Raw genomic sequence first — 14,421 nt, forward strand, 5'->3', positions numbered from 1 at the left:
TTACAAAAGTAGATTATATTCAAATAAATTCATGCATATGGTGCTTTTTTTTATGTTTTGATTTTCGAAACTGGAAACAAAATATTTTCCTCTTACTTTTCTTATAACATACGAAGGTTCAAGCTGTGGGATGGTTTTTATATACTGATCCATTGCTGATGACTGGTTACCTTTACTGTATAACCAGTCGCCATACTGACGGAGAATTTCTGCCACTTCTTCTGGGTCACAACTTTGAGTTTTTGCTAAACTGGAAGATAAGAGGAAGTTAACTCCCAAAAAGCTGAGACTAGGCAGTTGTGTTATTAATTTTCAGCAAGGCTTTTGCACCAGACTGCCAAAATTACTAGACAAAAGATAATTCATGATTGCCTTACGATAACTATTCAAAGAAAAAACATCAAAGCAATATTTGCAGTGTACTTCAGCCTCTAACATTCCTATCCTCACCTTATGGCAACATCAAATTGGTTTTTCTTAAACAGAATCTGAAACTTGCTATGGAGATCTTTCTCCATTATATGAATGATAGAGGGTTCCCTTGTGACAAGGTACAGACTTCCCCATTCTCCTACAGCACCTGCTAGCCCTTGGACTTGTGTGCTTAAGGCAACCAGTTTATTGGTAAGATCGTAGACAATGATGCTCTCTTCACTGTTCCTGCAACAAAAAAAAATCAGACCTCAAAAATGTAATACAGTAACAATGTCAATATTCATTTTCACTTCTCATGAAAAAGAAAATCCATTTAGATATTTAAAAATTATCTACATTATGATACTAAGAATTGTTTGTCTTCAGATACTGAATATGTATTGATGGAGAAATATTTGAGCTTACGCTGTTCAGTTCCAATTTTTGTGTATGAGATTATGAAAAAATTATATTACCTGCCACCTGCCAAGCCCTTTTCTACAGCTGCGACAATAAGGTAGCCTTTGAACCATGAAACTCTGGATTTCTCACCCTCAAACACATAACAAGATCCCCGACTATCTGTTGTATAGCTGTATATAGCCTGAAATATATATTTAGAATTGAAACAATTAAAATAGCAAGCAGAAAATGTTCCAAATACTTTCTACAGTTTACAGGCATCTTCAACAAAAAATGAAAAAGGTCACATAATTCAGAAATCTCCTTTTTAAAAGGTGTGTTAAAGAAAGGTAAATGCACTAGGAACATCAAGTATATTGCTAAATATTAAAAATAATTTACAAAGAAAATTGTAAAGTGAGAGGTAACCATTAAAATTTTAGTCTTACTGGCATTCTCCCTCCACCCCCACCCCCTGCCTGTAGCACTGATTCACCTTAAATATCTACTGCAAATGGATAACAATCATTCCATATGTTAAGTCTAAATAAAACTTAAGTTCCAGAACACTACCCTCTGGAAAATCAGGCAAGATAGGTCTATGCTCTTTTAAAAACAACTTTAACAACAACTCTCCTTTGTTAATTGCTTAGAAAAATATGAAACAGGTCAGCAGAGCTACTACTCAAGAACTTTTCTAAGTACAGTACTCTTAAGACAACATAACGAAAATGTTTGATTCCTATATCAAATGCTGACTAGGCAAGAAAAAGATCTTGTGAGTATCTTATTATCAAGACAAGTTAAATTTACCTACTACATATAGAACATTTTAAGTTTTCATTAAAATGACGCTTCAAACTTACATCGGGCCTTGCTACTAAGAAATGATGCTCGTGACGTCCATCTGCTAGTGTTGAACAACCAGGCTTACAACCTACTGAGTCAAGCTCTATCTGCAAAGAAGAACTTTTTGCTCAATATCTTACCAAATATTATGAAAACAGAGCACATTTAAGCATCCATAAGAAAATCAAATTTATTTTCTACATCAAAATATAAAAGCAAATAAAAATTCCTCACACTCTCTCACTAGCAATGATCTTAAGAAAAGCTCATTTTCATTCTGGGATTCTGACTACGATAAAAAGTTTCTTTGGCATAAAATACAAGTCAGCTTCTTTGAGGCAAACTATGAGATCTTGAAACCCCCTTTGGGTTATCAACCTAGGAAAAAAAGTACGTAAATAGAAAATGGAAATAATAACTCACCGTTGTTTCTTTATCTCGTGCAGTGCAATTTATTGAATATATGTTGGTCTGAGTTGTTACAAATAAATGAGTCAGTCTTGTTCCATGACGTAAATGGAGGGAAGTGACAGCTCCCGAGCAGGTGGCTATAACACGGCACTTACTTCCACGATCTCGACTTACTTCCCCTGCAAATAAAGAATCATGTTTTAAAGTACTGTACTGTTTCATAAGATAATACTACACAAACTCAGCCATTATATTAAACCAGCAGTTCCCACCACAGGGTCACTAAATGCATAGTATTCTTCTTTGGGTCACTATGACATTAAATTCCTAAAATGCAAAAATATCATACTTGTTCAATTCACAAATCTGATGTACTGCCAGCAAGTATGTCAATATAAAAAACATTTACTTCTGGATTCTCAATCAGTATCTAATACTGGTGTTGTTTACATATAATATCAGTTGAGTGATCTGGAGTTAATATTGAGTTACTTCCTAGGTAGCAAATGTTTGCTTGAGTGTTGACAATTTTAATTATAAATCATAAGGTCTTTCTTTAAAACATAAGCAAATGCCAAACACTGACTGAAAGGAATACTTTCTGAACAACCATCTTTGATTACATGTCCCTTAGTAAGTCTCCAGTGGTAGGAGCTTAGGTCTGACTTAGAAATGTCACTTTTCAAGCCTCCAGCTAGATGTTAGCCAGCTATGATCAAGTCACAGTAACTACCCATAAGCTGGTTCAAGTTAGTGCCTACTGATTCATTACAAATACAAAATTCTATTATGCATACACAAAATAAAACTAACCTCTGTACAGCATAACAGAACCATCAGCCATTCCAACAGCCATCAGTGATAAGTTTGGGTGCACAGCTATTGCAGTAACTTTAGGTGGTCTTTCATTTCGTTGGGCAGCTGCGTTTCCTCGACTACTACTAGTCTGGGGTGGCCTTGGATCAGGCAGGACTGTACGCAAACACAAGGGTCGACCCTGAACGTCTGTTTTATCTGGAGACCATACTTTAATCTCTGATGAGCCATCTTTGCCGTCCTACAAACAAAAAATATAAACAAATAGCAATGAAAAATAAAAGAAAAATACAAAAATCCATCTAATTTTATCTAGAGGAAAACTGTAAGCATAAAATTTCGTGATCAAATTTCTTTCTTGCCCTTCATAATACATTGAAAAATTCTTCTGTTTAGTTGACGTGACAAATAAATATTGCAAAACTAAAAACATAAAAGTCCCCATCAATTATCTATGTGTTTCATGGATACAAAACTAATTTCACTTAAGTGTGAATGCCTTGTTAAGCTGAAAAACCAAGCTGGACAGAAAATGGTTGGTGATGACTGAATGAGGGGTGAAATCCTCATTAATATGAGAAAGCTAATCTCAACTTCCAGACGCTCTAACCTCTTGATTCTGTCTGCCAACCAGAAATGTTTACTAACTGAAGGTTAGCATAAAATGCACTCCCATAAAATTCAAATAATTTGTACATGTGAAAATACTAAATATCATCAATTTTGTATATGCTCTTACAAATCATGCCACTTTTACTGATGCTGAATAGCTGAGTTACTAATGATAGAGGTGATGCACTGATGAGTTTCCAGATATTTTTCTCTGACAGGAAAACCACCCAGCTGGTATGCAAGAAATTTTAACTTCAATTTCAATGTCTCATCATATTAGAATCTTCAACACATTTACTTAAGATGTTTCCTTCTCAGAGTTAAACATGGAATGAGTTCTTTCTCTACACTCTCTTTTGTCTAGTGCCATTTATGCATGAATTCCCTTTCAGACAAGGTCTTAATCTATGTCTTTTCACCATGATTTTCTGAGTTTTACTACAGGTCTTTGTCCTGCGACTACTGCGATTAATTTCTCCTCTTCCCTTTTCATCACTTTTGTGCTCACCATCTCCATTGTCATGTCATCTCTCTTGTGGATGCCAGACATTTGTGAAACTTTCTTGGGAATATAACACTCAGTTGGCCAGGTCTCTACTCAACAGCTCATTTAATGGGGCTTTAGTGTCTCAGCTAGATTGGAGCGCCTGGCTTAAAGTTGTATACAGTACTTTTTCTTACATCAAAATTACCGGTCCAAAAAATCTATATCACTGTATTTCTCCCACATCTTACATCAAGTAAAATATACAAAAATAAACAAATGCATCATACTTACTGCAACAGTCACAATAATCCTTGTATGGTCAAAGGCAATAATTGTTTTCAAAGACTGTTCGTATGCTTGAAAGGACTCCAGCCTTAACTGCCGAGTGATGCTATGCACACATCCATTGGAGTCCCCAATATATACGAGACCGTGACCAGCAGCAGAACATGTAACAGTGGCCCCCTGCAAAATCAATTCATGGTGAAAATCAAGCTTCTCTCCAGCACTGTAAAGCTCAAACAGAACAAATACAAACATCATACACATAAAAGAATGACACATAAAGGCCACTGCTATCCAGATATTTTCTAATTTAGAGAAACAATGGACATTGACAAAATGGAGCCAATTCCAAAAATATATACTGAGAGTCAATATAAATTTTCATCTCTAATAAAAATACACTCGAAATATGTTTATTGTTCAAACATTCTGACATTGCCTGTAAACTCCAGATAAAACATTAGAACTGTATTACATGAACAGCACAATATTCCCTCAGAGTCATGATAAGCATGTATTTTTACCAAGTTCTTGTTACTGAAAATGACTGTTTAAAGCAATTAAATCTTCTACAATATATACTGAATAAACTTCTTATTTAGCCTATGCTTTACTGACAAGAACAGTGTGGTTTTAGCCAAGAAGAATCATTGTTATCTTCAAGCTTGAGCCAGAAAGGGACATAAGACTACTTATCTAACTTTAAGAAAAACATAATTGAATACTAGGCTAGTACTGAGAAGGAAGTAGAAAAAAGATTACAGCCTGCCTCAAAGAACTGGAAATACACAGCTGGCCTAGTTGTAAATAAGTGTTGTATTAGTCCTCAGGACAAAATTCATTAATGTATCTATGAGGTTTTTACTTCTTTACATAGAGAAAACAGAACTTAAAACAAAAATTGGAAAAAGTTTGGAAGTGTATTACAAAATGCTATGATTCACGGCTCATGCATTTGGGAACCTGATATTACAAAAATATTTTGTCAAGTAGCAATTAGTGGAAAGAAATCACTCTCGTAAAAAATGAGATATGCTTGCAGACGTGGCAAGATGTGATAAAAATAGAAAAACTCTGTCAACTTTCCTGTGATAATCCTTTAAACAAGCCTGAGGACTTTCATATACAGGAAGTTTAGAGTACAGTATATGAAAAATATCTTGGTGATATTTCCTTTTGACATTATCCCACTATTGTAATAACCTCTTACCATTTAGGTCCCAGAATTTCTGAGAGGGATGCAAACAGTAAAGATTCAATGAATTCTCAAATGGTAAGAGAATGGACATCCATTGTAAGTTTTTGAGGATATATATAACTCGATCTTTATGTATTATTCAGAAAATACAAAAACTATAGCCTTTAGAAGTCCCAAGTACCATCATTTCCACCAGTGTTGCATAAATACATTAGAATCGTAAGTAAAGCCATTCCCACTACTATTACAAGGCTATATGAACACATGCATAAAAACTTTTAATTCACTTCCTACTCTGCTTAATGTACCATAATAAAAGACCTAAAAACTTTTACTTGAAACAGAAAACAAACCAGGCTGAAGCATTAATCCCATTAACAAAAAGCATGAACAGGTTCAGATTTCATGCCTACAAAACCTAAAATCTACCATAATGTGTCTGAAGAACAAATAGTTTTCTCCAATAAGAATTTCAATTTTGTTTTTTAGAAATACAAAGACAGGCTAGCAAAGTATAACATTTTAAAATGAACTACTGCGTAAGTACAAAATCTGCTCACCACTGTCTTACCTTTACGGCCTCAGCCAATTTCCCTCCATCTACGTTTGCTTTTATATCAAAGAAGTTAAATCTTCTCCACTGAAAGAGAAAAAAAAATACACTTATATAAACAGAACATATCCTTAAAAGCAAGTAACCTGAGTATCCAGGATGTTCAAAGAAAAAATACTTTTACAAATATTATTCATAATTAACTTACCTCCCACTTACTTGTGCTCTTCCTAATTCCTACATTTGTCCTGGACCAAGAACTTTGATATGGCACACTATAACAACTTCAAACAAAGATATTTGTAAGGAAAAAACTTATTAACATATCACTTCTCGGACAGGCATTTGATTTGTGGTGCTGGTAGGTAAGTTATGGCACAAATTTCGGCCAACTTTGCAAAGCTGAGGCACTCTATAGGGCCCTTGAGTCTAGTTTTCCTCTTCTTGAAAACTATCAACCTGAATCACTTCTCACCAAACTTTATTTTCAAACATGAGATGTTAGAAAATTATCAGAAAACTTATATGCAATGGTTTGGGTAAATATTTAAATATGATTTTCTTGCTATTTATACATAATGACCTCTAAGGTCCAGTCTCCCAAACTATATATTTTATAATTTTGTTTCTTAAATATTTTTCCAGATGGAAAGATATATGGCAATGCTATGCATCTTCAAAAGAGTTAAGTATGCATTGGCTGGTAGTTACGGACCAATTAGCCTTCCACTGCTCTCAACCTGCACTGACTTAATTTGACGTGAATGGTACATTCTTCTGAAGGCTTACAATATGGTTATCTATTTCAGACCATTCTTGTTGGTGCAATCCATTCAGTTTTTACTTTCCCCCTTAAAAACGAGCATTTCCCATTAGGGTCACTCCATAATTATATGGGACTATGGAAACAAAAATGAGTGGTTTGCACCAAAAATAATAGTTAGAAATATCAAAATATGAGATAAGGAGTTCATGTATTTGCAGATGAATTAGTCGAAAAGATATAAGATTTACAAAGCCTATATGGTGAGGCATTTATGGATCCTAGCTTTACCCCAAATGGTTTACTTATAGGCTAGCCTAGCATTTGCACTGTGACGACTGAATTAGCCTAGACTGTGCAGGAGGGTGACAGGAATATCAATATGCTCTAATCTACCTCTCATTATGAATAAAACAGCTAAATAGTTTAAATTATCCAATAAACAAATGCTAAGGCCTTCTGTCTGTTTGGCTATGTATATTTTTTCTTACCGATGGATTAACCTAGTAGGCCTATATCTTAAGCCTACGTGACGACCTCCCTACACAAATGCGATAATTGAAAATAATTAAAAGAAATGTAAATGGTAAAACTGACGACTACTACTGTGGCCTGGTTACTACCAGTCACAACCAGAGTATTTACTGCCTTTTTTTCATGTTTGTCTTTTGTACATGTTTATATTTTCCATCTTTTGTTTATATTTTTCTGACCATTGCCAAGGGGCAGAGGTCAATCTAAGCAACATCTCTGCATGGACTATTACCTTGGAAATTGATTTTTCCTATACTTTAATGTTGCTGATGAAGGAGGTGGTGTTGTTTATTGTTGCTTAATTGTTATTAACCTCATATCTGCCCAACATGGTTGGGGACCCTTTGGGAACACAGGGTTTTGGGCGGGGGAAAACGTTGGGAGAAAAACCGGACTGTGTTGTTGTTATGGAATGGTTCCATGCATGTGCAAGTCATTAGGGAGCCATATGTTCAAGAAGGGACTGGTTAAAGAAACCTATTATAAAAGAAAATATACTAACCTAACAATGCTGCCCTGGGACCCCCAGTGAAGGAAACTCTACTTTTTACCAAAAGCTCCCCTATAACACTACGCATGCGTGATAGCATTCCAGGATGGCCAGCATACAACTTCTGAAGTTAATAATTAACAGGTTAATTACAGTCGACTGACAAAAAAAATGGTAAACTCTTGATTAGCAACCAAAATACTGAATGAAAAATCAATTTCCATAATAATATCCCATGTGGAGCTATTGCTTAGTTCTACCGGGGCTGGTACCACACACAGCACCCATTTTGCATGTAAAGTAGCAGTTACCGAGTCAGAGTAGTGCAGTTGTAGTCTTCAGTTCTAACAATTCATGTATTTGCAGTAGATTTAGCCTCGACTGTTGGGAAAGGTGACAGAAATATTAATATATACTCTAATTCTAATTATGAATAGCATTGATAAATTGTCTAAATTATCCATTAAACAAAGGCTACGCTCTACAGGCTATGCTAATTTTCTTATAGGCCTCCTAATGGATTAACTAGTCTAAGCGACATCGAAGGCCACTCTATATAAAATCAATAATTAAAATTAATCAAAAGAATATTCAGACAAGTTGGCAATGAGGTCAAAGTTCAAAAATCCAATTGCGACAAGCCGAAAGGCCCAGCTTACCCTATCGGTAAGGCGGTGCTACCCATTAGCCTTTATTACACCCTTCAGAGCAAAATCTTGGACCTTTATTAAATAAAATAATAAACAAATTTCTTATTAAAGTACGATTCAAGCCTCACCTGAAGTAAGGCTGCCATAAGTATCGCAGTTTGCTTCAAATTTACTCGAAAATAATCAGATTCCTCCCAATGTTTACATCAGCTGTCTCTCCTCCCACAAATGTCAATTGGCAGTGGATTATCTGTTGGGCTTTCGGGAATTGTGAGGCGTTTAGTTCTCAAAATGGTAGATTTTCGTGCTGTCTCTTTATTCCAGCAAGACTTGGCAAAGAATTTCTCGTAATATTGTCAAACAAACCTTACAGTCTTACTTATTTTTTAATGCATTTTATGATGCCACATCACTGTGATGCCTATTGTACCATCCCCATCGTCCATATTTACTTTCTGTCAGCCTGACAATCTGCAAAGAATTCCTCGTAATATTTTTTAAAGTTTTACAGTAATGTTTTATAGTTTTGCTTTATTTTTTAATGAATTTTATAATGCCCACATCACTGTGTTCCCTACTTTATCGTCACCTTCATCTTCCACCTTCCATATTTACTTTTGGAGCCCCTCCTTGGGCTAAGAAGAGGGCCCGTTTCAATTTATTTATATTTTTGTTAGTTGTAACCTACAGTTTCCCTCACTTTTGTTAATGTATGTCTTTGCTCTTAGAATGAAATATCAGTCTTCATACAGTACTATTTATGTACGTATTATTTTATTTATATATTCTTGATGATGGTGATGATTACGACTGTATTGAAGTTGACAATAGGATCACGAGGGTGAAGATGTAGAATACCAATGAGTTTATAGTATTGTTTCTTAGACATCGAGCGACTACGCAAGGCGTAGTGTAGAGATAAATGAATTTATTTTGAAACCAAATTTGGATATTAGCACTGTATTATCTTGCTCCACTTTGGGTATAGTTGGCAATATGTGATAAAAGAGAAAGAAAAAATGGGGGCTATGCCAAACAAATCAAAACAGATGGATTAATAAACAGTGGAATATTTACATGCAAAAACAACGAAACAATGAACGGCAGATAAAGAAAAACGTCTGGTAGTATGACAGGAAGCTGATTCTTTGCTAAATACGAGTTTCCTGTTGAAACTGAGTTTCTGGAAGTTAGCCTAACAGTATTCCTTTTTAGCCGTGATCTAAACTTTGTTTGAAAGGCTCAATTCACGCATCCAGGCAGGCAAGCAGTATTCAGTATTCCAAAAATGGTAGCATTAGCAAGTTGAAGAATGTGACGAACACCGTCATATCTGTGGAGACAAGAAGCCTTATGAACAATGTGCAGTTTCTGGCAATTTTGGAGGGATATTTTCAAGAACCGTTAGACTGAAAACTTTGGGTCGAAGGCAATACTAAGTACTGTCAAATACTCAGAATCATCAAGCACAGTAGGCCTATAGCTAAAGTCTTCCCAGAGAAATTAATTCTCTATACTTTCTATGATTTTTTTATCCTTTTCCTTTTTAACGACATAGTGCAGACTTAGATACAGAAAAAAGGAAGGCAATTTGTGAAATACGATTTTCACAGGTCAAACCACACTGAGTCTATCGCATTAACATTAGTTATAAGATATGTGATCTTTGGATACAACGGATGTCAATAAATAACTCCCCTTTCCAGTAAATTCTTTGGATTCTTAAATTGTTTTTCATATCTTAATCCTTCCTGTGACTACATATTATGTAAAGTGTAAGAACAAGCCAGGCTTGGATGTGGTCGGCTTCTAACGTTGTCACCTAGGCCTAACATGGAGGTAGAAAGACAGAATATTTTATTCATTCAAACATTAGTGTGCTCAACGTAGTATGACGCCATTGTTTATAGCTCACACAACAGGAATAGCCGAGACTGATAAACCTCACAGACAGGAAGATATTAAAACAGGAAAAAGTCGTCTGCTCCACTTTTACGAGAACCAAGCGTTAGGCCTAAGTCGCAAGGCTCGCCATTTCGGTTCAGCTTTCCACGAGATTCAGTCACATGCAGAAATAATTATAACAGACAAACGCCAGACAAGATGACGATCTGATTTCATTTGTAATGATTATGCCTTCGTTAGCATTTCAGTGGAAGTAACGCGGCTTCCCCATCTAAATTGTTAAGCTTGAAATTTAGTATGCCTACACCATGTTTGTTCGTGGCCCGACCTGACACCGACAACGAAAATAGGTGAAAGCAGTGGGTGGTGGCGTTTATCAAATGCTGCAATTCAATAACTTCATAAAGAATAAGAAAGTGAAAGAAAAAAATATGGGAGAATATTCTCAGCGGTGAAGGGAACCATTTTGCGAAACGGAAAGAAGTATGGAAAGCAGGAACTCTGTGAGAGAGAGAGAGAGAGAGAGAGAGAGAGAGAGAGAGAGAGAGAGAGAGAGAGAGAGAGAGAGAGAGAGAGAGAGTTGTGGGTGGATTAGCGAATATATATTTGAAACAAGATTATTCCAAGGGGTTGCCAGCCAAACTATTTATGCTTCATCAGCCGTAATAAAACTATTTACGAAATAGGACAGCAAAGATACAAAACTTTATAGACTAATGGAGAGAGAGAGAGAGAGAGAGAGAGAGAGAGAGAGAGAGAGAGAGAGAGAGAGAGAGTGTGTGTGTGTTCATGGTCTGCGGACCTTTATATAGAAAACTAACAATTTACATTTACACGTTATTTGCTGGAGGGTAGCATGAAATTATGTATGACAACAGCCTTATTGATTAATGTGGTTATTCGCAGACAGCGAGACATGCCGTCTTCAGCATTAGAAATACATCTAGTTTATTTATGGGTGTGAATCTTCCAAAGAATGATGCTGAGTAATAACTTCATAAGTATTTACATGATGGTTTTTATGACTGAAGGCTGATGACGTTTTAAAATGTTTGTTTTCTGCAGAAGTGAAAAAAAAAAAAAACTGCGCAGCGCCAGTAGGACTGAACAGAGCCACATGGAATTTTAGGACTGCGTTAGTTATTAGACTCAGTGGTGAAGTATGTCCAAAACCGCCAGTTTCCATTTAAAGTAGATATGAAATTCTTTTTGCACCATTTTCTATCATTCTTCCTCGTTAGAAACCACCACTCCATCTCTAGTGATATGCATCATTGGGTTGAAACTGCCATTTTACGAACCCAGCGCTATTGTTCTTATTTTCATTGTAGCGATTTATGTCGTAGAAAGCAATAGCACCGGACGATAGTAAATGATCCTGCGCAGTAGCTGCGCAGGATACAATCCTATCCTACAAGCAGGAGTACCTGGGTTATACAGTCATCTGTTTTTACCCTGTTTGCCCTCTACGGAACAGCTGACTCGTCAGCATCGAACGAAAGGGTCATTAATCTGTTCAGATAATTAAATTATGCTTTATATAAATAGTCAGCCACCATAGGGGGAATATTTTGTCAAAGAAATATACTGCAGTATATTTTTTAGCGTCTGGATAAGATCTCGACATGCTAAACTTTGTAGGTCTTACCAAGACCGCCCACTTTCGTCAGACAAAGACCGTACTCGACGAGTGACCTGTGTTTTGTAAAAAATGTCTACAAAATCGAGAGGCATCCCCTACACTCACCAAGCCATGTCCATTATCTGGAGGATGTAGTAGAAATCCGGTATCTATTTCCATATCAGCGATCAGCCACCCGTGATATCTCTGAAGCTTGGTCCTCCCAAATGCACACTATTGGAATTTAGACCGAGGTCTTAGTAAATCTCCTGTTGGTGTCACGTGACCCCCGAATTCCGCGTGGACTGATGCTTGCTTTGGTCCACTGCTGGCGGGAACATGTTTCATCTCAGGTCCTGCGTTGAACTCTGGCCTTTGTTGTTCTAGGTCAATAGGTCATTCACACCCAAGCCCAGAGATGGACTTGGAATCACACTGTAGCTAACCCTTGACCTCCATCGAAATCTAGTGGAAAATAGTATTCCGAAGGACCTGGAAAGCTACATGCTACATTTTGATGTTTCTGTAACAATGTTTAGTACTCTCTCTCTCTCTCTCTCTCAAGTCAGATGTCAATTAAGGGCCTCGCTTTGTTGTTCTGATATCGTTTTTGGATCCATATTTCACAGTCACATAATAATCTGAGTATATGGCCACGAGGAAAGTGAAACAATGCTGCTATTTTAAAGCATGCCCAAAAAGGTCACCAAATAGTCTGCTTAAGAAAAAACGGCCATTTTTATGCCTGCAGCAATCAGATGAAGAACATCTGTCCTGGATTAACTCAGGTGCGAAGAAAAAGGTAAAAAAAAAAGGTATTTTCACAAGACCTAAAGACCTTGCATTTTAAAGAACTGCTGATAATCTTGAGTCTATCTTCGGTGCAGAATAGGGTCAAACGCATATAGGCCTAGACTTGGATTAAACATATACATTTGTTATAATTATATTTTAATGGAGATTCTCTAGGGTTTCTAGGGACAATGTTATCATATATTGTACAACTGAGGGACCAATCAATCTCATATGGTTTTCCACTCAAGAGAACAGAGAGAGAGAGAGAGAGAGAGAGAGAGAGAGAGAGAGAGAGAGAGAGAGAGAGAGAGAGAGAGAGAGAGAGCAGCCCAATTAGAAGGAACCACAGTCCATTCCTGGGATTTTGTAAACTAAGTTACTACCGTGCTGAGAACTTTCTGTATAAAATTTGTTCCACAGTTGTTTAAAAAAAAAAAAAACACTTATGGTGGTTATTTTCAAAACTGCTTTGATGGATTCAAAGGCGATGAAGTAAAGCGAAAAAAAGATACCTCAGATTATGTTTACTTGCTTTTGTTGCAGATTGTCTCTGATGTTTTCTTGCAACAGGCATCTAAAACATGCAATATCATTATCGTGTCTCTCTCTCTCTACTTCGTTATCTGAAAATTCACAGCCTGCAACATTGTTCAAAATCACCCCAAAAATTATCCAAAGTTCCCTTGAAAATGTTTCAGAATTTTTTTTCACAAATAAACTTTTACTCTTGCCATTATAAGAAATTTTATAGTGTTTGTGGCATTATTCCGGAAAAGAAAACTGATTTTCTATGTATAGTTGAAAGGCATAGTTCCTTTTGAAAGATAACAAATGCTATAGTTTTACTTCCATCAAGAAATGGATGGATGCATTGCCAACAGGCCGCTACTTTCTGCAAACCGTAACGAACTGACATAAGGTATGGAGGAACTGTCAGACTGTATGCTAAAACCAGAACACCAAACTGAATAATATTAATAATGTTATCGTGAATAACAGGAATACTGTTATTGGTCTCTACTAGGCTTCTCTGGGCACCAGAAGAGTTTGAAGACTTCGACCTACGCGGATTAGAGCCATGAGACTGAGGGAAGCTAAAGATGGGTGGGTATTTTCTGGAAGCAGTCATGAGTGACGAAACTCACATAAGCCTATTGCGTCGTACGGCGTTGGAGGCAATGATTTAGAAAAAAGAACCGATTTTTAATATTAACATTCATATTTAGCTATGAATGAGTAAATTATATGAATATAAAAAAGAAAATTGTTAATTGTGGTTACATTAATATTTGCAAGAGATTTTATTTCCTTTTTTTATCTTAATAGTTTGTCTTTATCTGTGTGGCCTATTTCTCTTTCTCGGACTTTTTTTTTTTACTTTTCAGTTTCCTTTTCTCTGCAGGCTTCAATACTTGCTCTTATATTGACGCAAACGGAACTCTTCATAATTCCCAAATCCCAACATAACGGAAAATGTCCTCCGTTTCTTGAACACAGCTAGACGAAAGTACAACCCACATAATGTTTGTCTGTCTCTTCGGCGTAAAAGGATATGACAGCGTGTCTTGGAGGCCCGATCTCATGGGCCTAGAGTTGTCTGTTCATGGTCAAAGAACTCTTTAGGCGTTACGTGTAA

At 36.3% G+C, this 14,421-nt stretch overlaps 1 protein-coding gene across 8 annotated transcripts in view; it reads right to left on the reverse strand.

Moving 5' to 3' along the window:
* The window catches only part of Vps11 (vacuolar protein sorting 11), a 29,000-nt gene extending 16,764 nt beyond the window's left edge, over window positions 1-12,236 (reverse strand). For 4 of the 8 annotated variants that reach the window (XM_067134580.1, XM_067134576.1, XM_067134579.1 and 1 more), the window contains exons 1-9: window positions 12,117-12,236; window positions 6,046-6,114; window positions 4,283-4,456; window positions 2,890-3,133; window positions 2,089-2,255; window positions 1,683-1,772; window positions 891-1,018; window positions 451-660; window positions 97-250 (exon numbers count right to left, since the gene is read on the reverse strand). In XM_067134580.1, the coding sequence (XP_066990681.1) occupies window positions 97-250; window positions 451-660; window positions 891-1,018; window positions 1,683-1,772; window positions 2,089-2,255; window positions 2,890-3,133; window positions 4,283-4,456; window positions 6,046-6,114; window positions 12,117-12,170 (1,290 nt within the window). In that variant the 5' untranslated portion in view covers window positions 12,171-12,236. Of the gene's footprint in view, window positions 1-96; window positions 251-450; window positions 661-890; window positions 1,019-1,682; window positions 1,773-2,088; window positions 2,256-2,889; window positions 3,134-4,282; window positions 4,457-6,045; window positions 6,115-8,592; window positions 8,915-12,116 lie in introns of those variants that run through there. The other 4 variants (XM_067134578.1, XM_067134577.1, XM_067134582.1 and 1 more) reach the window with 3 other exon arrangements.
* Between the last annotated feature and the right edge of the window lie 2,185 nt (window positions 12,237-14,421).

The sequence above is a fragment of the Macrobrachium rosenbergii genome, chromosome 36, assembly GCF_040412425.1.
Source record: "Macrobrachium rosenbergii isolate ZJJX-2024 chromosome 36, ASM4041242v1, whole genome shotgun sequence".
Lineage (NCBI taxonomy): Eukaryota > Metazoa > Arthropoda > Malacostraca > Decapoda > Palaemonidae > Macrobrachium > Macrobrachium rosenbergii.